At 38.1% G+C, this 25809-nt stretch overlaps 1 protein-coding gene across 1 annotated transcript in view; it reads left to right on the plus strand.

Annotated features, from left to right (window-relative positions):
- FBN1 (fibrillin 1) overlaps positions 1 to 25809 on the plus strand; it is a 191910-nt gene that overhangs the window by 19417 nt on the left and 146684 nt on the right. The window contains exons 3-5 of the mRNA XM_008069902.2: positions 12856 to 12938; positions 14703 to 14801; positions 25311 to 25406. Coding sequence (XP_008068093.1) covers positions 12856 to 12938; positions 14703 to 14801; positions 25311 to 25406 — 278 coding nt within the window. The remainder of the gene's footprint in view (positions 1 to 12855; positions 12939 to 14702; positions 14802 to 25310; positions 25407 to 25809) is intronic.

The following is a 25809-nucleotide window of genomic DNA, read 5'->3' on the forward strand; positions in this document are numbered from 1 at the left end:
TCAAGGAAGAACTGTGCTAGCCATTGGAATGGGGAGAGTGGCCACTTTCTCTGTGTAATAGACAGCATCCCGGCAGCCTCTGAATTAAGTCATAGAGATGTGAAATTGGAGGGTTTTCTTTAGAAGATCATCTGGGTCACCCAGTCCTTCATGTTGCTCATTGTTTTTCTAAGCCGGATCAGAGAGTTGTCTGCATGACCCGATGGTTTTGCTTAGAGCTACTTTTCAAAAGACAAGCCACACCCACGTTTGAGTGTATGGACAAATACATTCCAGAGCTGGCTTTGAGTAGGTTTTTAATTATCCACATTTTGAATCTTTATGTTGCTTCCAACCACTCCCCCAAACTCTGAGCATGTTAAGAGCTGACTAATATTTTTACCAGAGGGTGCAGGACAGGATACTTACCATGCAGAAACTGTTTCAGAAACAGAAGTAGCAATCTATACAAGTGAATGTTTCTAAAATGTATTCTCCTTACATTGTTTTCCTTTTCCAATATACTTTCAAGATCTGTCTTAATTCTTTTTTCTGCAAACCTAGAAAAAGAAAACCAGAACATGAAAAATGATGTAAAAATTAGTTTATAATAAAAAAAGAACACATTCTCTTTGAGGTGTTTATGGAGACATCTTTCTCACCTCTAATCTAAATATCTTTAGCACTGACCTTGGAATGCTTTACTAATAAATTCTTTTGTTTTTAAATTAGTGAGTTATGATATATTTCCATTATGTAGCCTTTGAAAAATTACTTCACTTCTATTATTTTCAATTTTCTCATCTGAAAATTATCCCAGCAATACATTTTCCTTATAGGGTTTTGGGGAAGAGTTACATGATCATTTAGTAAATTATAAAACTCTCTAAGAATTCCTAATTACTATTTTTATTCTTCAGTGTGATTTCACATGGTCTAGAAAAAAGTACCTAAATTCCTTAAAATTTAAATTAGGTTATTTTTGTTAAAAGTTTACCAGATACCTATATGTTTAGAAATGCTTACAACTTTGCTTTAATTGCAAAGTTAAAAAAAAAAGTCAGGCTTTTGACCTCTTATATTGTGATATTCATTTCAATGAAGCAATCTCACTAGCTGTATGTTTTTACCGAACTTCTTCTGTCTTTATAGAAATATAAAATCTATAAGTGATTTATTTTAGTTTCATTATTCCTGAGCGACAATTTTTTTCTCTGTTTTGATGGAAGGGTTTAGTAGAGAAATGTTTTAAATGACCGATTGCCTGTTGACTGCTGTGAAATAGAGTTTGAGTTACAAGATCTCTGAGGCTTTTATAGCTATAAATGTTTCTAAATGATGCATCTGAAACAGGAAAGAATTTTATTCTCGTATCACGTTTCTTCCATTTTGGGTATATTTGTTATGTGTTTTATTTTAATTTTCTAAAATTAAAAAAAGTTGATGAAATGATATTGATTTCTTACTGCCAATAATCTTTCATTTAAAAAAATTCAATTTCTTATGAATATATTTACCTTTAAAATAAATACTCACTATTCTGACAGAGTTCTTGTTAGCTTATGTTGTCTTAGTTGAAAGAACATTTGAAACTCTAAATCTTCTTTTACCAACCATGCTGCTCATCAAAAGTAGACTGGATTAAAAAAAAAAAAAGTGGTACATACATGATGGAATATTATGCAGCCATAAATGACAAAATTATGAACTTTGTAGCAACTTGGATGGATTTGGAGTCTATAATACTTAGTGATCTATCACAGAAACAAAGATCTGAGTACCACATGTTCTCACTCATAAGCAGACGCTGAACATTTATCATAATACTATAAGAAAAAGTTTGGCAGTAGTGGGAAACTGCCAGGGGGGGAGGGCACATAACATCAATAAGGGTACCTGATTTCAAACCAGGCAAAATGGGGACCAAAACGAGGGCCAAACTTTACCTGTGTGACGACCGCTTATGTACCTAATCCGGAATTGTACCCCTCATCTTTAAAATTAAAAAATAAAAATTAAAAAAAAATTTAGGTGTTGTGTTAGGTGCTGGCACTGTAAAGATAAATCTTATCTATCTTTAAGAAACTCACATTGCAAAAGAGAGGGCAGTTGTCCAGTTGTGGGATATCTGAAATGCTTGAACAATTTGAGTATGAGATTGAAGCCACCACATAGGGTTCAAAATTGTCTTACTTCCTTGCTTCATCTGGAAGCCACTCTTGCTGGAAATAGCTCTTGGTCTGTGAGCCAGTCCTGGATACTTATTTTATAATATAGTTGCTGTTGGGGTGGGATTTTCTGTTCTTTAAAAGAAATCAGGTACATTGAGGATAATTAGGACATCTAATTACTCCTCAGGTTTTAAGTCCCCGATTTTTGGACTTATGGATGTCCCATATTGGCTCTAAGGGTCTCTTACGGGAAGTGGAGGAGGGCATGGGCCTGTGCTGGGACAGCTCTGATGCTGGCTACCCTCTCAGGACTGTGGAGATGCCTGAGTTTACGGTGTTCAGTTCTCACAGATCACTGGGCAACTTACTAAAGCTGAGCCATGGTGGGCTTGTGTGGCCAAATTTCCCTCTGGTTGCCTGCCGTGGAATGTGTTTTCCCATAGAAACAACATTTTAAGTTGTGGTCAGGTTCCCAGACCAGCCACAATAGCCTATTTAGCTGATAATGCAGCTGAGAGACTGCTATTTGACTAGCCTGGGGACCAAACCACCACCTATTAACATTGTTTCTATTGGAAAGGGCCTTCCAAGTTCTAAATGCCAATATAGAAGTGAAATTTTGGAGTCCTCTTTGTCAATTGGTAGCTGCCAGTACTTCAAACTAAAGTATCGAGTCACCCTGCACTCCCAGTTCCTGAAGGACCTCACTTTTTCCCCTAAGTCTGACCTCATTGGCTGGTTTTTCTGTCTTTTCCTAGGGCTGCCAGTACATTCAGAAGATATTATCTCCCTGGACAGAGCTTTTGGTTTGAGAATTTCTGGGAAACGATGAGAATCATGGTTTCAATCCCCAATTCCTTCCATGGGTGGTAACAGAGGGAAAAGAGCAGTGAATTCCATGGACGCCACCCTCAGCCTGCCTCTCTGTGAAGGCTCGGGATCACCTCACTTGTCTACTTGCTTTGTTTTCAGTCATTTTTATACTTTCATCTACCTTTAGAAAAGTAAAACATGGTTTCAGCTTGAATAAATAGAGTGAATATCCCAGTTAAAGAAAATGTCTTGATAGTCCTTGAACTCTTTGGCAGAGTCAAGGAGTTGCAGAATTCTGGGAAGCAGTTCTTTAGATGGTCTATGTATTTCCATAATGTCATTGGTCATAGTCTCTCAGATGCTCAAGAGGCACACATTCGAAATAGGCTGGTTTTTCAGTCTTGAAGTAACCCTTCCTCATCTTTAGAGGATCAAATGGTTTCAGCTTCATGAAGAAAAACACTTGTCTCCATGTATTTTTTTTCTTTTTTTTTGAGTTGGAGTCTCACTCCGTCGCCCAGACTGGAGTGCGGTGGCCACCGGCCACGCAGCCTCGACCTGCTGGGCTCCAGCGATTCTTCTGCCTCAGCCTTCCAAGTAGCTGGAACTATAGGTGCGCGCTACCACACCTGGCTAATTTTTTGATTTATTGTAGAGATGAGGTCTCCCCAAGTTGCCCAGGCGGGTCTCGAACCCGCGGGCTCAGGCAATCTACTCACCTCAGCCTCCCAAGGCGCGGGATTACAGGCTGAGCCACCGAGCCCAGCTCATCTCCATGTATTTAAAAGGAGCGCCTTTTTATACAACCAACTAGTCATGTGGTGCCAGCAGGCCAGATATAAATCTCCTCCCTCAGAGAGAAGATCCAGTGCTAAACTAGAACAGCAAGTTAGTCAAATCATTGTCTTTAGAACTTAAGGGAGCCCAGTCGGGCGGCTTAGTTGTCTGAGCGGTCTCCATGTTCATAGAAGTGTTTAATCCAGAGTACCAGAAGTAGAAAGTACCCAGTGCTTCAGAGGAATCAGGACTTGCGGCACACAGCAATGTACTTTAAATGTCTGTGTTTCTGGTCTTCATGGTTCAATTGTTTAGTTTCCTGTTATAGTGCACCCGTGGCTTTTTGTGCTTTAAATTCTCCCCCCTCCTTTTTTTTTTCCCAAAGAAAACCATACACAAGCCACCTATAAAAGATTCCAACAAGATTTAAATTGGCTGTTAGTCTAAAACGATGTCCCAGATTTGGAGAACTGCCTTTGCAGCCTTCCATTGCCTCAACTTTCTTAGGCTGTGTCTGTATGTGCATGTGTGTATGTGCTGGGGGAGGCATATGTGCATGCCTTTGATAAGGTGACAAATTCTTTGGCCCATAAGTTTTGGGGCTATTGCCTTTGATCAACACAAAGTCTCCACAAAAAAGTTTAGGGTGCACAGCAAGTGGAACGATTGATGCAATGCCTTCTCTGTGCTGCCTGTGCTGTGAGTTACCCCTCTCAGCCTTCATCTAAGCAGCACATCCAAAAAAAACCTTTCAAGGTCGCCCTGTAGATTTTTGCCATCATTGTCATCTAGGAATTGACCAGATAAGACTGGCTTCATCTGTGGCCTTGATCAGTTGCAACAACCTATCATAATAAAAATACTTGTCAGTTTGTGAGAAAACATTTGTTAGTTGCTTTTGGGATTTTTACTCTTTTGCTAAAAAGTAAATAGAATCAAATGTTTATGTGTTATTTGTCTACATCAATTTTGTATTTTCTCAAAAAAAATTGATTCCTGAGTTATAAACATTGATAACCACACTGATGAGAATAAATGAACAAAAACAAGAAAAAAACCATCATACAATTACTGCTTAACTGTTTGTAGTCTTTCAAAGAGGCATTATGTAGTCTTCCTTTACATAGATACATTTATAAGAAATAATTCTCACTATTGGATAGTTCTTCACGTTGGCATTTGTAGCTGGCCTACTTTTGACACTGAGGAGATGATATTAATCTTCGTTATCTGTACTTTGTACTTACTAAGGCACTTAGTCAATATTATCTTGTTTGCTTCTGGATAGACTCCATAATATTCTAGGCATAAAGAACATTGTTTCTGTGCTTAAAGAGTTATTACTCTGGTGTCAGAGGGGATGGCTTGGGTTACAGAGATGATACCTAGACATAGTCATTTAAAAAAATATAACTAATATTATGTATGTAAATTTTTGAGAGCTATGTCTGGAAATGTGTTTGTAACTTGAATGATAGATGGGATTACTCAGGGGATACTATGGGAACACTATAGGAGAAGATGGAATTACACATTAAGAGGGAATGGTGAAAGAGCTAGTATAAAGATGGAGGAAGAGTCTGGCTTTAGTGTGTGTGGCAGAGGAGGTGGCATATGCCTGAGTGGGAGCTGAGTCAGGGAAGAAGAGAAACTGAGTAGGAGGGTGGAAGTTGAAGGCGTAGTTGAAGATGAGAGTGGACTTGCCTGGCAGAGAGCTGAAGCTAATAGCGAGATGTTTAACAGTATGGAGGGTGAAGTTCTATCTCGGGGTTGTAAGGGAGCAGAATCTTAACAAATCACATGGTGAACTTGAAAAGATACTTAGCTACATTGTCCTAATGGAGTAGAGAGGAACTAGGAAGCCAGGAAAAAAAGAACATGATATTAATCCAACAATGAAATCACCAGAATTTAGACAAGGGATTTACTAATGGAGTTGGAGAATTTAAGAAGAATTTCAACAGCGGGATGAAATCAAACTAGTGACTCCCCTTAGCAACCGGGAAACATCAAGTTCTAGCTCAGGTAGTCCTCTTCTGAGTCTACCCTGGATGCTGTGGCTAAGGACCCTTGTTTTGGCCTCCTTTAGTTCTTCAGGCCTTGATGTTGGTGCTTTGGCTGTTGTATTGACACTGTCTGTGTATGTGCCCATCTTCCTAGACTTCAACATCCTCAAGAGCAAAGACCGTGTCTTAGTCACTTTTTAAATGTATCTGTTTTTATAATTGCATAGTGGCAAGATTATTATCACTTTACTTTTAAATTAACTTTTCATTTTAGAGCAGTTTTAGAGTTACAGGAAAATTGAGAGTGGTCCCATATATTCTGTACAGTTTCCTCTGTTGTTAGCATCTTATACCAGCATGGTACATTTATTTCAAGAGTCATGAATATTGATACATAGTAATTAAAGTTCTTTTTTTTTTTTTTAAAGTTTTTACCTAATGTCCTCTTTATGTTCAGGATCCTATCCAGGATACCACGTTACATTTGGTAGTCATTTAGGGTATGGCAGCTCTCAGATTTTCTTCGTTTTTGATGGCCTTGATGGTTTTGAGAAGGGCTAGTCAGATATTTTATAGAATATCTTTCCGTGGAATTATTTGATTTTTTGGGTCATGTTTAGACTGAGGTTATGAGTTTTTGAGAAGAAAACCATAGAGGTGAAGTTCCATTTTCATCACATCATATTAAGGGTTCATGGCATCAACATGACGTATCACTGTTGCCATACACCTTGATCACCTGGCTGGGACAGCATTTGTCAGGAAATTACACTGTAAAGTTACTCTTTTCTTCCCCTCTCTACACTGTTCTCTTTAGAAGGAAGGAAGTCAGCACCTACTCCTCACATGCAAGGAGTGGGGAGTTTTGCTTTATCTCCTTGAAGGCAGAGCATCTACTAAATTATTTGAAATTCTGTAGCACAGAAGATTTGCCTCTTCTCTTCCATTTGTTTATTTAGTCAATCATTTATTTATCGGTTTGGATTTATGGGTGCTTATTTTTTACTTTGAGTTATAGCCAGTGCTACTTTTGTTATTTAATTGCTCAAACAGTCCTAGCTGTGGCCACTGGGAGTTCTTTCATTTGGCTCCTGCGTCCCTTGTCATGTCCCATTATTGTGGATGCTTCTGTGTTTGTTCAGCACTACCTTACTTTCTGTCACCACAAGATGCTCCAGACTCATCTTGTGTATTTCCTGTCCAGTCCTAGAATCAGTTATTTCTCCCAGGAGCTCTGAGTCCTTTTATTGGAGATTGGTAATAGGAACCAAGATCTGGATATTGGGTGTGCTCATCTGAGTCAATTTATTTCTTATCTAACTCAGTTCCTGGTAAATAACAGGCTCTCATTAAATGTTGTTGAACAGCTTTGTGCTGTGGGAAAGATGAATAGTCATGATGTACCTTGTATGTTCGGGGTGAACTTACTGGCTGTGCAGGAAGATGTGCCTTTGATTTTGGATACATTGCATTTAAGATGGTAACAAAGTATTGGATTTTAAATGTCCTGAAAATAGGAACTAGAGAGAGAAAGTGAGAAAGGGAGAGAGGAAAGGAGACATCAGGAAGTTGAGGGAAGAAAACAGACCATGCCTTGAGAGGAGAGATAATGGAGGCTCTAACCTACTGATGATGAAGAGAGCAAGAAGGGGAAAAAGCTCTTGAGAGCAAGAATATGAACTATTCTTTGTTCTCTTTCTTTTTATATTTTTGTTTATTAAAAAGAAAACTGGCCGGGCTCGGTGGCTCAGCCTGTAATCCCGCGCCTTTGGGAGGCTGAGGTGGGTGGATTGCCTGAGCCCGCGGGTTCGAGACCCGCCTAGGCAGCGAGACCTCATCTCTACAATAAATCAAAAAATCAGCCGGGCGTGGTAGCGCACGCCTGTAATTCCGGCTACTTGGAAGGCTGAGGCGGAAGAATTGCCGGAGCCCAGCAGTCGAGGCTGCGGTGGCCGGGAGCGGCCACTGCACTCCAGTCTGGGCGACAGAGTGAGACTCCTACTCAAAAAAAAAAAAAAAAAAAAAAAAGAAAACTGCACAAAGTAGGTTAGAGGGGTTGGCTGGCTTGCATCTTCAAAGGAGGAAACCAGGATTGTCTGTGTCCCAGCCAGTGTTGACCCAACAATTCAGAAATAAGTCTAAAGACCCCAGCTGAAGCTTGAAGAGGCCACAGAAGTCATTCTCATTACTAGTGTTTGAGGTTTCATTCCTCCAGTTGAGTTGTTGTGACTGGCAGTTGGGCTGGAATAGTCACATGTGGTATTCAGATCATGACTGAGAGACTTGACCTCTGCCTTCAGTGAAGAGGGCCAGAATAAAGGCACTAAAATAAGAAAGGGGCATTTGCAAAGTTTACTGGAGTAGGGGGTCTCTTTGTTAAATGTTACTCATGATTTTTTCCTTTTTATCTTGATAGAACTTTATCAAGGAACACATAAAATCATGATGTATTCCTTATTTGTGTGTTATAATTGTTTCATGATCTGTCTCATTTTTTACAGTGAAAAATATTTTAATTCTGTAACAGTAGGATATTATAAGATATTACCTCTGGACATGTTACATGGACAGTTGGACATCCTTTGTTGTATGAGGGCTTATACCTTTTGATACCCCTCCACATTTATACTCAAGAGGCTAAATCATATTTTCTCCTAAGGTAAAAAAAACAGGCAACTCATGAAGCAGGATCAACCTCATTAGCCCTTACCTAATGCCTAATATTCTCCCTGCTGAAGAATTTAATCATTTCACAAGCTGAGAAATTAACATATATGAATGAAGAGCCTCCTGAACTTGTTTCTATTACCCAGCATTGCATGAAAAGGAGTTTTCACTTGGAGTAGGAAGCAGAAAGACTATCCTGCTGTGAGAGAGGCCAAACTTGCAGAAGTGGGTTCTGGCTAAGGAATGTGGACACACTGCAGACATCTTGCACAGAAGCCAATTCTTGCAATGATGTGGTCAGACATGGTAGAGCCCAGCTGTTTGCTCCATTGAGAGAGGCTCTAGCTAGCCCATACCATCTCTCAGTACTGTGTCTGACTGGATCCAGATACCAAGTTTGCAAAGACTTAAAGACTTACCCATCCCCCAGGGTGATTGGAGTTGTGTGGTTGCAGAATACAAACAAACAAACAAAAAAATGGTAAGAGAGATTGCAGACAAAAATTTAGCTGTTTAAAAAATGTCACATGCAGGGGTGAAGTAGAATATATTTTCCCCTTCTCCCTATGAACTATTGGAATGCAGATAAAAGAAATTTATCTTTGGTCTGTTGACGAACATTTTGTGATTTTTGTTACTCATGTCACCATGGATGCTATGGGGTGAAATACCATCTTGTCCTCTAAATACATCTTTGACTTAACATAGGGTTGAAAGAGTGTAGTCTAGAGCTTCCTGAGTTCAGATCCTCATTACCTACTTTCAAGCAAGACTATGTTGTTTAACCTTCCTAAGCCATAGTTTCCTTAGTATTAAGGATAATAATAATAGAATTGACTTCAAAGAGTTGCTATGATAACGAAATAAAAAAATGCTTCTTTAGCAGAAAATTCATTTCTCTTTGAATTTTAATTTACTTTAATTTGTTGACTGCTAATGCCACCTGCATATAGCTTTAATTCTGGTTGTGTGTGTGTGTGTGTGTGTGTGTGTGTGTGTGTGTGTGTGTGAGAGGTGGGAATGGCTGATAAAGCGAAAAGAAAGAGAAAGAGGTATGGATGCTCTACTTTCATTAACACAAAAGAGTAACTTCATTAAAGTTTTATTTTCTTCATACATGCTTTTTATACTGAAACCTTAGAAAAAAATCTTTTATAATGGAAATAATCCAGCATGTCTCCTTTAGACTTTACATGTTTTAGTGCTTTCCAACTTAAATAAGACACTCATTTATTTCTAGAATTAGAACTGCTTTTCCTGTGTATAAGTAGAAGAAATGCCACACAGCTTGCTTGTGTGAGTTTGCAGTTCTCAAGACCAAAATTGGCAAAGGAGAAATCTTACATCTTTATATACTTTGCATTGAGCCACATAACATAGTAGTATTTAGAGTGATTTAAGGACAAATGGCAATGATATTAAAACAATCACTGTCATTTGAGGATGTTGGTTGAAATATCTGAAATTAAGTATTACTTGTAAATGATAGTTTAAAACTCAGAAAAGGTCAGAGGATATAAGCAAAATAAATCACAGTCCAAAATTATATAGAATTTTAAGGAATGCAATGAGATGAAAATGTGATACACTAATGAAAGGAAACTGCATGAATGAAACATTTGAATGAAACAGAAGATATCCTGTTTAGAAGATAAGATATTTATACTTTAAAAGGCAAGTTGTTGCTTTAAACAAAAGAGGTTGAACAAAAAAAGAACACATATTTAATTTATTTTTTAATTTTAGAGCTGTGAAGTACAAATGAGGATTTGCTACATAAGTAGGCTACATGTAGATGAAGTTTGGTATTCTAGCTGGCCGTCTCTCCCTTTGGTAGTGAACCACGGACCCATTGTGTTGCCATGTGCCACCCTCCATCTTCTTTCTCTCCCTCCCCTAGCAGTGTCCAGTATCTGCTGATCTCACCCTTGAAGGGTGCATATTTTAAAAATGAACAGTTGTGGATGAACATTAAATGAGAAAGCAAAACAACTCTTCCTCTGCTTCGACAGCTTCTCATCTTTTAAGCAACTAGTTTTAAACTTTTCTGGCTTTTGTTCTTCTCGTCCTTATCTCCATAGCATCACCTACTATGCTTGTACCTCCATGTCTAGATTTAAGCAGTACCCACTGACTCCTTGGTATGAAAGATGGGGACTTGCCTCACTTACTGTAATATGACTTTTATTTATTCTTTATTTTTAAAATAGTATGTAATGTATCTAAACCTCTGTTTCTTGGGTCAACTGCTTTTCTGCCCTCCGTACTTTTCCTCCCAACTTGTTTATGCCATCTATACCATTACTTTTGTACTATGAAGGTTTAAAACATTTACATTTTGTTTTGTAACCATGGTGAATTGTAAAATCTATGTTTTGGCTATAGGTTGATTCTAAACATTAAAAGACAATAAATAATGTTTATATTCCTATGAGTTTTCAAATAATTTGGAAAATCATTTGAATATCTTGCTTTGTAGGACTGACATGACTGATTCTGGGCCCTTTTTTCTTAGCTTTTTTATCCTGTTGTATGTGCTTTTACTCCATAAATACACTCATTTTTGTCAGACAGTATGTCCTGATTTTTTGTTTAACAAACGTTGTTACTCAACCCACAGGGCATCCTTCAAGGAAGGGCTCAGGGGTGCTCTGAAGCTACTCCAGGATTGTTTGGGGCTGGATTGACTCTAGTGGGGGTGGTTGTAATGGGCTGTTGGTGGGGAAGGTTCGAGGTGGTTGACTTTGGTCTGGATCTTCATTTTAAGTTGAAGAACTTTTATAAAGTTTGGAAGGTTTGAGCATTCTCCTTTACCTCAGGCCTCTGTCCTATCTTCCCTCTTACATCCCTGTCCAAGATTCCGAGCTTCCCCATGAAGTTCTGGATACTCAAGTTTCAGACATTACTTTGTTGCAGGAGAGGCAAAGGATTGAGAGCCATTGATTTAGAATTCTCCATAAAATCTTTCTCTCTTTCTTAATTCCCTATATGGTTCCTTTGACTGAGTAGTTAATCTAGGTCAGAAAATGATAATGCTGCATTGTATTTTCACTGTCCTTTTTATATGTGAAGATTTTCATGTGCGTTATTCATCTGATGTAAATACACACACATGATGTACACAAGGCAGACATTTCGTTATCCGTGTGTACAGAAATAAACTGAGGTCAGGCAGGCCCTAAAATTGTGCCCATATTAAACCTTCATCCAACCATTTTCTCTCTAGTCTTAGAGAAGCCATAGACTTTGGGGTATGGAGTTTGAACCCTTTCCCTGGCTCCTACATCTTTCTTCCTAATTCTCTTCCTGACCTCAGCATCAGTCTGAAGTATGCATTGTGCCTTGCAAAGTGTTCCAGATTTTCTGGGGCTACAAAAGGAGTAAAGGACGAGGAGACCTTCCTTATCTGGGTTCCCAATCCTGCGTAAGGTTGAGAATTCAGAGGTAATACAGGAGTGTTCTGTGCTGTTATATATAGTCTGCGTATACTAGGCAAATGTGTGAATGCACCCCAACTAAAAACTCCTTAGCTATGCAATTTTTTTTAAGCCTTATGCTTTTGGGATTATGGTGTTTATACCAGCAAGCCTCGGAATGACTCCTAGTTTGTGAAATTGGTTTGCAAACCATCTGATCTTCCTTATTGGCCTCTGAACTCTAGCAACTAGCGTCAGTGTTTAGCCTTTCCAGATATGGCAAAGTAAAACGAATTGTTTCTTCTGGGTCTTAGTGTATTCTATCCACTGCCTTAGTTTTCAGTGTAGATGTTGCCAGATTCTTACCCAGTAGTTCCCTGAAATTGTTAATATGGATCATCTAGATTCTGAATGGAGAATTTGCTCCAAGATAGTGTGGCGAACTGTCTGTAACCAAGAAACTCAGAGTGACACTGCTTTTATTTTCTAGTAACTACTGGTATCAGCAGTGTTTCCAAACTTTTGCTAAATAAATATTTACATGTTTTGGCCTTTATTTTTTCTGAGTCATGTCAGAGTTTGAATTCCTGTAATTTTGGTGAAAGGAAGAATGTGTGACATTTTAGAGGTGAAGTGGGCCATAGAAAAGTATATATACAGCTTCAAAGCATAGAAATCTAAAACCTTACATACAATTGACTATTACAAACTTTCTTAACCAGATTAGTAAGAAATTTATTAAGTTGATCTTGTATAGCTCTATGAATTGTGATAGAATGAGCTGCATTTTGCATCTGGTTTTTATTTTCCTGATGTATTGTGTACATAGGTGATATTAAGGGATGTTGCTATATTTATCATTATGCCAAAATGTCCCAAACTACTAAGCCAGCATTGAGTTCCATGAGTTTGCTTTTCTCCATCTGTCAGGATTCATTCTGCTTTTATAACTCAGGGATTGTTTCTTTTGTATGGTCATCTCTTCTTTTTTAAGAAAAATATGGAATTCTTATGTTTTTGTTTCAGACCAAATGTCTGTGGATCACGTTATAATGCTTACTGTTGCCCTGGATGGAAAACCTTACCTGGTGGAAATCAGTGTATTGTCCGTAAGTAAATAGACAATCTGTCATTCTGCATGTTATTCTTTTGTTGTTTTGGTTGCATGGTGATCCTTAGAATTTGGTCCTCTGTAACTGCACCATCAATATGTTTCTAGCAGAGCATTCCAGCTCTTAAGATTTTCCTATTTTCTCTAAATCCAGTTTGGGAAATACATTCACTTGGTCAAACCTGACCATACTTTAAAATTCAGTGCTTCTTTTAGCATGTTTCTGAGATAGGGAATAGAGCCACATGGGTACTTTGATCAAGGTTGTGTGTCATTTATATATGTTGCTCTTGGAATCACTTTGATGGGAGTTTGAAAACAAGGGTGTCATTGATGATTTCCTTATTGTAATTTCTAACTTTGTTGGTCACTCATATACATACCCAATCCCTGTACTTTGAATTTGAGTGGTTGAGGCCAAAAGCAGGCCTAACTCTCAGACAAAGGGGAAACAAAGGAGATAGAGCATCAGTTGAAGATCAGCAGGAAGACTAGGAGAGAACTCAGATGATAACAGAGGTTCCTCTATTGATTTCTGCTCCTATGACAAACCTCCGGATTTCACAATACCCCACAGAAAACTCCACTAGTACAATGGGGAAATTCAGAGCTGAAAGGACCTTCAGGAATCACTTAGTTCACCATCTCACTTAGCCAAGAGTATCTGTGGAGAAAAATAGAACATTCACTTGGTGACCTGAAAAAGTTTATTATCCCTGTCTCGATTCTTTATTGTGCCTAAAAAGCATCTGATTCACTTGGCATAGTGTTGTTTATTTTAAGACCAAAATTGAATCACCAAAAGGAAGATATGATGTTATTTAGTGTTTTTGTAATGAACTTGACAACAGAATCCTTTCCCAGTATTCTGTAGAATTCTCTGAAAAGTGCTGTCTTCAGGTATTAAAATAACTGTTTATCAGATTTTGACAGCTTATGTCACAGTGGTTCCCAATCTCCATCCTGAGCTGTTTGGATATTTAAATGCACTTTATACTCAGTGTATTCTTTTGGCCTTGCATATTGAATTTGTATTGCAAGGTTCTGTAGGAGTTTGAGGAAAGCATCATGCCTATGGTTATAAAAAGTAGTGTGCAAATCCTAGTCTGCTAATAAATATAAATCATTTGACATTTAAACTTACTCTTTTGGCCACTAGCAGAGCATTTAGTACTAGTATGATATTGCCCTCTGGGTGGCATGAAAATGTTAATATTTCTCTGAAGGATGAATGACTTCCTGACTATAGAGTCAGTATGCTGACAGTAGATTCCGGCATTCTACTCTCAGATTGTTGATGTCATTCTGAACAGGACAAAAATTAAACATTAAATGTTGACAATAAAATTGGCTCCCAGGAATACTGCTGCAATATTATATCACTCAATCTTAAAGTTCATATACAATGGAATTCTTATTATATGTATATATGTATGTTTAAATGCATGGTTTTTGTTTGTTTTATTTCCCCTTCATAGCCTGACTTGGGCTTTTAATGGATTGCATGCTGTGGACTAAGCAAAGAGAGGTTGAGAACCACTATTATTAGTTAAGGCAAATACCGATTTTAAAGCCAGAGTTTATTTAGTCCAATAGACTTGCTTTGTAAATGAGTTTATCTGAGACTTAAGGTCATGTAAGTCATGATGGCAAAGTTAGTGAGGGGCCTGAGAGCCTAGATAACTACTATTTAAAGATTAGTTCCTGATAAATAACCATGCTTTGAATCCATGTGCTAACAGACCTCTGGTTTTATTCACAGCCATTTGCCGGCATTCCTGTGGGGATGGATTTTGTTCGAGGCCAAATATGTGCACTTGCCCATCTGGTCAGATAGCTCCTTCCTGTGGCTCCAGATCCAGTGAGTCTAACATGTCATTATATATAATATTATTTTATGTGGTTACACCCTATTTTCTCCTAAATTTGCTTTTGGCTTTTCTCTTGCCTGCAATACATTTTTTCACTAGAACATCTGCCTTCTCTGCTCTGCCCAAAATACTTGGAAAGACTTTCCTCAGTCTGGCCTCTCATTTCCCTTCTTCACTCTTTATAGAAAAATTACCTATGGGGCATGGTTACTATGAATAAAATAAAGATTATGGCCTTCTATGTAGGTATCGCCTTATTCATCTTTGTATCTCCAGTGTAAACACCATAAAACGTGCTCAATGAAGTGATTGTTTAATGAACATTTTTGGCTCAATAAATCTAGGCATTCTTCCTTGTGGTAATAAAATATGGATCTGATTAAAAACTTATTTAAAACTCAAGACCCCTGACTTTACAAGAAGAAAATGTAAGAAGCCGTTATGGCAGTTTCTGGGGGCAATTTACCATGAAGCACAAACATATCTTTCCTTTCAGAATTTTGCCACTTTCTGTGATGACAAATAAATATCCATAGTTCATTCTTCAGAACTTTTCTAGCTTGTTCTGGTTTTTTTCCCCTCTAAATGTGAGGTCTTCAGTAGTGAATTAGGAAAACTGTGGGGGCTTGTGAAGGAGGTGAGTCAATTATTGGTTGCTTAAAAAGTTGAAGTTCATGTTTGTATAAACAGCCCCTCGATACCTTGACCACCACCAAGGCAAAACACTTAGGTTCCTTTTTCCATTTCTGATAAGAAAATGCACTCCCCTTTCAGTGTGTTCTATTTTTGAGAATATTTTGAAGATAAGTATCATGAAATAAGTGCATTTTTTTTGTCTATGGCAAGTAGAGACTTTGGTGTGTCAAAGTTCGTTACCTGTTAAGAGACCTGACATTTGAATGTGACTCTCATAAGCCAATTAATAGACTAGAACAAGTCGTACTGTGTAGCAGACCCTCTTGGGCCCACTCTTTTCCCTTGGTATTCACAGGTGAACAAGGGTGACCCTGCCTGAGAGCTTTGCAACATTTTTCTGGCCAGGGAGCATGCCAAGTCTGCATGCAGGGCAAGCTGGAAGTGCTGAAGGGTTAGTGAACCTAGAAGCAACTTTTAACCAAGAACCGATGGAGAGTTTTTGGACAAATGCCCCCAGCTTCTTTGCCTCTCAGTTTGGATAGCTATAAAGTTGTTCTGCACTGTCTCCTGAAGTTCCCTAATGGGACTGAGCCCTCATTGCCCACAGTGATAATAGACTTGATAGTGTACTTTATTAACTTCCTTTTCTTCCCTGTCTCATTTTCCCACTCTCCTATCAGTGTTTCCTGGAATTACTTCCAAAACAAACTACTTCTATTTAAATTATTGTCTCAGAATCTGCTTCTGGTGGACTCCAAACACTAACAGCCTTGTATTAAATACAGCCAGTTATAGATTGGGATAGAAATTCCCCTTATGGGCGGGACTGTTACTTGTTGCACTGAGCGTAGCATATTCTTACTTGATCTCAGCTTGGTTTCGAATGTACGTCGTCAAGTAACAGCACATCCATTCTATGTTAGCAAGGGCCCCCTGAGCTGGAGGAGTAGAAAGAGGCAGAGAAATCAGCTGGCAGCACTTCCGGGAACATGCTGGACATCTCCATCTCTATCAGGATGACCTCCTGGCTGCTGCTGAGGCGTAAGCATCTCAGAGTTGGGAAAAAAAGTGTAGTTATTAAGTTGGGAATAGACCCTATCTCTTGGATTGGAACTTTAACCAACCAGCAACACTGCTTTTCTCTGGGGTAAGAAAATATAGCCAGATGGTCCAACTGGGCATTGAACAGGAAAGGCCTTCAGTGATAGTATGAACTGATAATGATTCCTCTGTCAAATAAAAATCATGAGATGTGGAGACAGGAAGTTAACAAGACCAGAGGCAAAAGCCATGGTTCTAGTAGACTTCAAGCTAACTGTGAGGTGGAGGAGTATAGTAGTAAGGTCCTGATGCCTGCTTTAGGCTAGATACTAAAGTCCAAGACTTGTTGCCAGTGCTTTCTGAAAAATTTGGGGTTATGTTTATGGTACCTGGACATTGGACAAAGTCCCTAAGAAGCTTGTGGATGAGAGTGGTGTAAGGAAGAGGATCTGGTTTCAATAGGATTTTGGAGGGTATTTGGAGCCATTCAGATTGTTGGAGTTGACTCTCTCTGAAGTATTATTGTCTAAACATCTTGCAAAATTAAAGATGGCAAATGTTTTAAATTTAGAAGAGCTAAGGATGAACAGAAATGATTTCTCATCTTTTGAAGTGGTATTCTAGGGAACAGCTAGCTGTGCCATTTTGCAGAATGTCCTGACCATGGTATGGTAGACAGTACATGTTAGATAGATCACTTTGTTAACTCTCCTGAAATAAAAGGATAACCCAATTCTGTGAAATGTTTGCATTCACTGCATATGGTTCTACTAAAAGGTGCCAAATTAGGTAACTTCACTAATTTTTCTTATGAAAGAGATTTTACTTGTTATATGATAGGAATCAAAGGTCTAGGCAAGTAGTAGGACTTCTGAGGGTCTTAGTTTTCTCATTTGAAAAGGAAAAGAAGGAAAAAAGGCTGTTCTTTGAGGTGATTTTTGACTAAGTGTCCTGTGACTCTGGGAATAAAAAAATGACCTCTTAGTGGCCTGAATGAGAGACTGCATTTCCAGAAGATCCAAAACTCCATCCAGCAGTTCTTTTAGGCAACAGGGAAATGTGGCTACCTTTTGACCTGTGGAACTCTTGATATTGGTCATTGAGGCACCAAAGAAAAAAGAAAGATTAGCTAGACAGAGTCAAAATAGTGATTTTTCTAGACTTTAATTTCTGCTGTATTTAGGATTGTTCTGTACTCTATCAGTCATTAGGGCTAGAGATGGATCTTGAGCAATCCTAATTGTTGTAAAGACCCATCATCATTTACAGATACATACATTTACTCAAACTCTTCCTAAATATGTATAAACAACATACAAATGCATATTAGCTTGTAACACTGGGTTGTCTTAGTCTGTTCAGGCTGTTATGGCAAAATACCTTAGACTGGGTAATTTGTAAGTAACAGAAACTTGTTTCTTACAGTTCTAGAGGCTGGGGAGTCTAAGATCAAGGGGCCAGTCTAGTGAATGCCTGTTCCTCATATGATGCCTTCTGTGTATCCTCATATGTCAGAAGGGACAAGCAAGCTCCCTTGAGAATCTTTTATAAGGGCACTAATCTTATTCATGAGGGCTCTGCCTTCATGACTTAATTACCTGCACAAAGACTCTGCCATTTAATACTACCACACTGGGGATTAGGTTTTAGCATATGAATTTTGTGGGAACACAAACATGCAGACTATAGCATATATGAAATATATTGTTATAAAAGTTGTTCCTTATATTTTATATTTTAGAATTTGCAAGTCAATTTCATGCTCATTCTGTTTTATTCTTTACACGTGTTAACATAACTTTTAAAATTAAACTTCGTGTTTTGAGACAATAGTAGGTTTACAGACAGTTGTCTTCGTCTGTTTTCTGCTGCTACAGCAAAATGCCACAGACTGGGAATTTATAAAAATGGAAATTTATTTGGCTTCTGATTCTAGATGCTGGAATTCCAGAAGCATGGCACAAGAATCTGGCTAGAAGGCACCACATGGCGAGGGAGTGCAAGAGACAGAGAGAAAATGGGAGCAGAACTCTTGAGATTACTAGCCTATTCCTGAGATAACAGCATAAATCTATTTATGAGAACAAAGCCCTCATGATCACCTTTTAATAGTCCCACATCTTAATATCATCCCAATGACAATTACATTTCAGCATGAATTGGAGGAGATATTCAAACCATAGCAGTTACACCAAATAATTTGGAGAGATCCTGGATACCTTTTACCCTGTTTTCCCTCTGGTGACATCTTGTAAAACTGTAGTCCAATATCACAACCAGGATATCACAAAAATTGATACTGTCAAAATACAGAACATTTCCATGACCATAAGGACCCCCATGCTACTCTTTTATAGTCATTTTCCTTCTTCCTCAATTCCCTTTTTAATCCTGACAACCGCTAATCTCTTCTACATTTCTATAATTCTATCATTTCTGTAATTTGATAACAGTTTTATAATTTTATAGAAATAATTTTATGCATTTCTATAATTTTATACCCAAGAATGTTATATAAATGGAATCACATGATATGTAATCTTGATGAATTTTTTCTCTCATTGTAATCTGGAGATTTATCTAGGTTGTTCCATGTATCAGCAGTTTGTTCCTTTTTATTGATGAGTGCACACTATGATGAGTACACACTGTGTGATGAGTACACACTCATCCCTCTTATTGATGAGTACACACTGTGGATATGCCACCATTTGTTTAGCCATTCACTTGTTGAAGGACATCTGAGTTGTTTTTAGCCTTTATGTTACTTGAACAAAACTGCTATGAACATTCATGTACAATTTTTTGGTTTGAACACAAGTCTTCATTTCTGTAGAATAAATGCCCGGAAATGGATTTCTGAGTTGTGTGGTAGCTGCAGGTTTAGCTTTTTAAGAACTGCCAAGCTGTTTTTTTGGAGTGGCCATACCATTTTGCATTCTCACCAGCGATGTATGAATGACACAGTTTCTCTGCATCCTCACCAGTTTTTGGTGTTATCACTATCGTTTTTAGCTCTTCTTATAGCTGGGTAGTGATGTATCATTGTGGTTTTAATTTGCATTTGCCTACTGGCTAATGATGTTGAACGCCTTTTGATATGCTTATTTGCCATCTATCTTCTTCAGCGAAATATCTCTTCATGTCTTTTGTTCAGATTTGAATTGGATTGTTTATTATTTTACTATTGAGTTTTGAGAGTTCTTTATATATTCTAAATACTAGCTCAGATATGTGATTTGCAAACATTGTTTCTCACCTGGAACCTGCTTTTTCATGTTTTTAATGGGACCTTTCAAAAGAACAAAAGTTTCAGATTTGATGAGGTCCATTTGATCAATTTTTATTTTATTGAATCTTGCTTTTGTGTCAAGTCTAAGAATACTTTTCCTAGTCCTAGATTCTGGAGATTTTCTACAACTTTTTGTAATGGTTTTATATTTGCATCTGTGATCCATGTTACAATAACTTTGTATGAGGTGTGAGGTTAATGTCTAGATTCAATTGTAACGTATGGATGTCCAATTACTCCAGCAGCATTTGTTTCTGAAAAAAGCTATCTTTTATCCAAACTTTTGTACCCTTTGTACCCTTTCGTAACTCAGTTGGGCATATTTGTGGGGGTCTGTTAGTGGGTTCTCTGTTTTATTCTGGTGATTCATGTGTCTGTCCTTTCTCTAATACCATTTAGTCATGACTATTGCAGCTATTTGATAACACTTGAAATTGTGAAACTAATTTCTCTCCCGCTTTATCCTTTTTTACAAAATATTTATTGTTTATTCTAGGTCTTTTGCTTTTCAGTAAAAAATTTTGTTTAATCTTGTTGATATCTATAAAACCTCTTAGTATTTTGATAGAAATTGTGTTAAACCTTTATATAAATTTGGGGAGTATTGACATCTTGTGGAACCCTTTACACTTTGATCAAATTTTATCATTTTTGATATACTTAAATTCAGTGAGAATTTAGGGCACTTGTATTCCCAATACAAATCTGAGCTCTAAGGGCATTAGAAGGCTAGGAGAAAATTCTAGACCGGTGTGTTAGCAAGTTTGAGGGAGTGTGGTAAGACCACATGCTGAAAGTGTGAGGATACTTAGAGGAAGGGAAGGTGGTGCTGTAGCTAGTCTGGAAGAAGTGACTCTTGAAAAAGTTTTTCAGGGAAATGTAGGATTTTTATGGACAGGGAGGAGAGGAGTGCATGGAATCTACTCAGACTTGTCTGTAGAAATGGTTGAATTGTTCTCTAGTCTGCTTTCTGTGGAAGCACCTTTATTACTGCTGTCATTTAGCTTGTTTTTCTCTGGAACTTTTCCAACACTGCTAAGTGTTTTTTTTTTTTTTAGATACCTTAGTGAAGTTGCTCTTTTGAGCTGTGTAGGCACCACAAGACACTTATGCACTTAAGGGAAATGTCATGACTGTTATCCCTCCAAATGAAAATTGTTTTTGTCTTGCGGTGACTCTGGTTGTCTTTGTGGACAGTTGTTTTAGGTGTAGAGTTCAGAAGTTAGTCTAGCTGTTTAATTTGTCTGTCTGTGTTTTTCCTAATGCCTAAATTAGAATCACATGCTCACCATACAGATGCTTATTTGCAAATTGCTCCCGGTGTTCTTTCTGCCAGTTGTGCCTGCCAAGATGATGGCAGGTCTTCAGAATCATTCCAAACCTAATGCATCCCAAAGAAAATCATTACCTGAGGTATTTAGACCCAAGTGCCAGCTCTGCATCTCTCTCATTCCCATAGCATGCTCACGCTGTTCTTTCCTCATTAGTCATTTTAAAATTAATTTTTCTTGGGCTATAGTCTAAAGAACGTTTCTTCTGCTCTTACTGATGCTGGCAAAGGTTTCCAGTAAGTAGCTGTTGAATGATTGAAATGACTGACTGACATCTGAAATGAACATAAAATTAATTTGGGATCCTATATGGATACAGAGAAATTTTAACATTTTCTGTTAGCTCTAGGATATTGAGCCTTACGTGAAACCCTTTGAGGCTGTCTGCCCATCTTCAAGGGCATGTTCTCATTGGGACTTTAGGGTTCTGAGGGCTGACTGCATGTGGCAACATCAGCCTGTGCACAGATCCTTTGACTCTCTTAGTATTCTGGTAAAGCCTGAACATAGATTGAGCTTGAAATATATTCTGACTCGGGTATTTAGAACATCCAGCAAAGAATATAGCATCTTTATGGGTGTTAGAGAAGCCCCTGTTTTTCAGTTAGCTTTTTAAAGAGACAAAACCTGTCCTCTTAATTATGAGACATCTGGAATTCTTGTTCAAATCAGAATATGCATCAATGGCAGGATTCAATCCAAAATAAAACCAATGTGTGTATATATGATCTCCCTAAACTCTTTCCTGCTTGTGCAGTGAAACTGCATAGCTAGTTCCTTTGTTTCCCCACAGAAATCCTGAGCAATTGCTCCTACCTCTAAGAAAACGCCTTCTTTCCCCCTAAAGATCTAAGACTCACAAAGAATACAAAGTTTTTAATGGTAACCATGTTTGTAGCAAAGCAGGAGATTCAGATCCTATTAACTGTTGGTGAGGTTGGTCCCTCCTGCTTCCCCACAAGGATTCCTTCATGGTTCGGTGGTTCCTGTGGGCCACTGGACAGATCATGCCTTCTTGTTTTACAAGTCTGAGTAAAGGATTTTATTTTTTAAAAGAGAAAGAATATTCTCCTGGAAAAGTTCTACCTGAAATACAGGGTAAAAAAAAAAATTCTATATCTCTCTCTCACCCTCCTCTCTCCTATCTCTCTATCTCCCTATCTCTCTATCTATCTATCTATCTATCTATCTATCTATCTATGTTCTCATCAGGAGGCTTTTAATATGCATTTAAATGTAAACTTACTCTTTTGGAAAGAAGAATTCATTCTGATTTTCAATTTGAACAAATAATGTAAAGTCACGATTTAAACTACTGTTAGCTTTTTTTTTTAATGTCAAAGTAGCTAAATGGTTTTGTTGCTTATGTGGGAATGGAAATTAGCTCTTGGCATAAGCAGCTTTAATTGAAATCAGTTTGAGGGCTGAGTTCCTATGCTGCTTGACAGATGACATCATTTCCTGTGCTTTTCCCAATCCTCACTGTTTTTCTAAGATAGGATGAAGCTAAGTTTAACTTTAAAATTTAAAGCAACTCTGCACCTTTTCCTGACCTACTTAGAATAGTATCCAAAGTTTTCATCAAATCATTTTTTTCTTTGTGTACTTGTAGATAGTTTTTTAGGTAAAAAAGGGTTTTGGCTGAGATGTTTTAATGGAGTCATAGGAGCCTAAAATAACAGTTTGTTTTAATCAGTTTCCTAGGTTGCTTGATTTCATTGCTCCAACAAAGAAGTTATTTCTGCGTTTGTACATGGGGAACAAAGATAAAAATATTTTTAATAGCAACCTACTTAGGGCTGTATAAGTGCGTAGGGCACAATGAACAATTTCTCAGTCTCAGTTTGGTTTTTGAGCATAGCTTGTGATGTCATTATTGAGTAGAATAAGTTAAGCAAATATAAATTAATTTAGCACAGTTTTATACAGCACCTACATATAGGCAAAGTACTACTCTAGGCACTTAAGGAGATACTGTATAATTGATAATCATGACACTCCCTTCTTTCAAGAAGTTGAGTTATTAGACAAATGGGAATGGGAATAGGAAAAATGACATTATAAAAAGCCTAGATTATATAACATATGCTTCAAAAGAGAAACGTAAAGTACCTGGAGAGGAGAGAGGGCTTACATCTGGTTTGGGAGGAAGGAGAGAACAGAAATCAGAAAAGATCAAGGGAAAGAAGAATCATTTGAAGTGGGCCTTGGAGATAGGTAGGATTTCAGAATTTGATGAGAACTGTGTGTGTCATATGTTAGGGCTTAAGAACTAGGGCAGGTCAGGTGTGGTGGCTCAAGTCTGTAATCCCAGCACTTTGGGAGACTGAGGTGAGAGGATTGCCTAAGTCCAGGGGTTCGAGACCAGCCTGGGCATCTTGGTAAGACCTCGTCTCTAAAATAAATTTAAAAAATTAGCCTGGCATGGTGGCATGTATCTGTAATTCCTGCTACTTGGAAGGCTGAGCTGGAAAGATTGCCTGAGCCCAGCAGCAGGTCGAAGCTGCAGTAGCTGTGAGTGTGCCACTGCATTCCAGCCTGGGTGACAGAGTGAGACTCTGACTCAAAAAAAAAAAAAAAAGAAAAAAAATAGAATTAGGGCAAAGAGACAAAGAAGCAAGTAAGATAAAGGGTTCCAAGGAGAAACTAGCACAAGCAAAGTGCCTGGTGTTTTACAGGGCATATCGTAAGCACTCAGGAATATTTGTTGAGTGAATGTGAATGACTGACAAATAGATTAGGGGTCTGAGTCATAGGACATATTAAAAGTGTGTATGTCAAGGAACCCCAAAGGCACCGGGGCCATGCTGAGGAGGACTTCGAATGATGAGAGATAGAGGTGGTTCTTAGTTCAGTAGAGATAGGAAGCCTTTGATGGCGTTTGAGTAAGTGTGTTCTTGAAAAGGCATATCACTTTCAGTTAGTTTTTTTGTGCTGTAAAGGGGCATAGTAAATATTGGGTTCTGCACTTTCCTTCCCTGTTATTGGGAAAGATTTGTGTAGCTCTTTATACAAAATAGCCCTTTCTCCTGAAATCAAGTAGCCACTTTTCAAGTGCTGAGGATTCCTAAGGGATACTGAAGAGGGTGGCTGTTGGGAGGAAGCTTCTCTGTGCTCTGCAGGGAAAGTATGGCCCCTGTGCTCCAGGAAGGTGGAGCATAAGAATGAACATAAGCAGCAGATTTCTGCTCTTGCACAGAAAGAAGAAATTCTCTTCTCTTTATGTAAAATTTTTGATCCTTTTCCCCTGGGTTAAGCCAAGCTTCCAATGCCCAATCCTGGTATCTTTGTGTAGGAGTGTGTCTGTGAGCGTTGGTGATTACTTCAGTCAAGCCTTTAGTCTTCTCCAAGTAGGATGATTGTTTCTTCTAAAGAACTAGGGGATAGCCTGGGATTTTGAAAGTGTTATTAACATTACTGACACAGAAACAGGCTAATCACTAGAGAAATGGGAACACACGCCCATGCTGTTGGTATCACAACGGAGTCTGCAGGCAGCTTTTACTCCAGCTTCTTTTGGTGTCCCATCATTCAGGTTTAAGGTTGTTAGCCATGGTCTTTCTACCCTAGGCCCTGAAACACACACTGGTGTAGGTGAAAATGTGACAAAGAATCACATTTCAAACACTGAGGACCTTATTTAGTTTTGGGTTGCAGTTTAAACAAGCAACTTTTTCTGAGCCAAATTCAGCCATCCTCATTATCAGGCAGTCTTGTTATTAAATATCTTTCTAAGTATTTTCTTTTTTCTCGTTTCTGCCTCCAAAATTTCATTTCACAAAATTCTGTGGAATTTTTTACTGTGACTATTCCCTGGGCCACCTACCTGGGACTCTAAATCTTTTCACAGGAAAATTATTACCATCGTAATCTTGTCTCGTATAGTTACTCAAGGCACTACTTTCTTGTTGGTGTAAATTACAGAAATGACATTGAGTCATCAGTTCTGCCAAGTTAGGGAAGTCATTTAGTACCACTAAAGTAAATGTCAAATAAACGATTGCATTGGGTTGTAAATGATTTTATACACACAAATGATAACATGCTCAGCATTATCAAATAGATAATTTCTGCATAAGTATGTGAATCCTAATAACCCATTTTATTTTCTTTTAAAAACTACAAATCAACTTCTGTGAACTGTTGCAGTCTGTGCACTTAAATTGCAAAAATGAGTCATTCTTCTTTTTGTTTTCAAGTACAACACTGCAACATTCGTTGTATGAATGGAGGTAGCTGCAGTGACGATCACTGTCTGTGCCAGAAAGGATACATAGGAACTCACTGTGGGCAACGTAAGTACACGATCCTTGTAAGTATTCTAGATGTTAATCTATATGTAGACAAACAGAATAAAGAGATAAGTGATGTGGGTTTTCTTTGATTACTTGTGTTACAACAGTTTTAGAAATGTCCAGTGACCCTTATGATTGAACAGATCACTTATTCAACACACTTAGTGCCAAATTTCTAGTTGGAATCTTGGTCGTGGGCTGTTTGATTTATTTTCCTCTTTTACCTTTACCACCCTGCTTGCCTCATCTCTTTGGTTTATAGTCACTGCTGAAGGTACAGAGTTCTGCTTCATTCCAGGTGTATACTTTCCACTCATTTGCTGAACTTCTCCACATGGATTTTCAGAAAGCATGTCAAATCAAGTATGTCACAACTCAACCTCATCTTTTGCTGCAAACATGT

Source organism: Carlito syrichta, unplaced genomic scaffold (genome assembly GCF_000164805.1).
Source record: "Carlito syrichta isolate Samal-C Ts95f unplaced genomic scaffold, Tarsius_syrichta-2.0.1 Scaffold312386, whole genome shotgun sequence".
Lineage (NCBI taxonomy): Eukaryota > Metazoa > Chordata > Mammalia > Primates > Tarsiidae > Carlito > Carlito syrichta.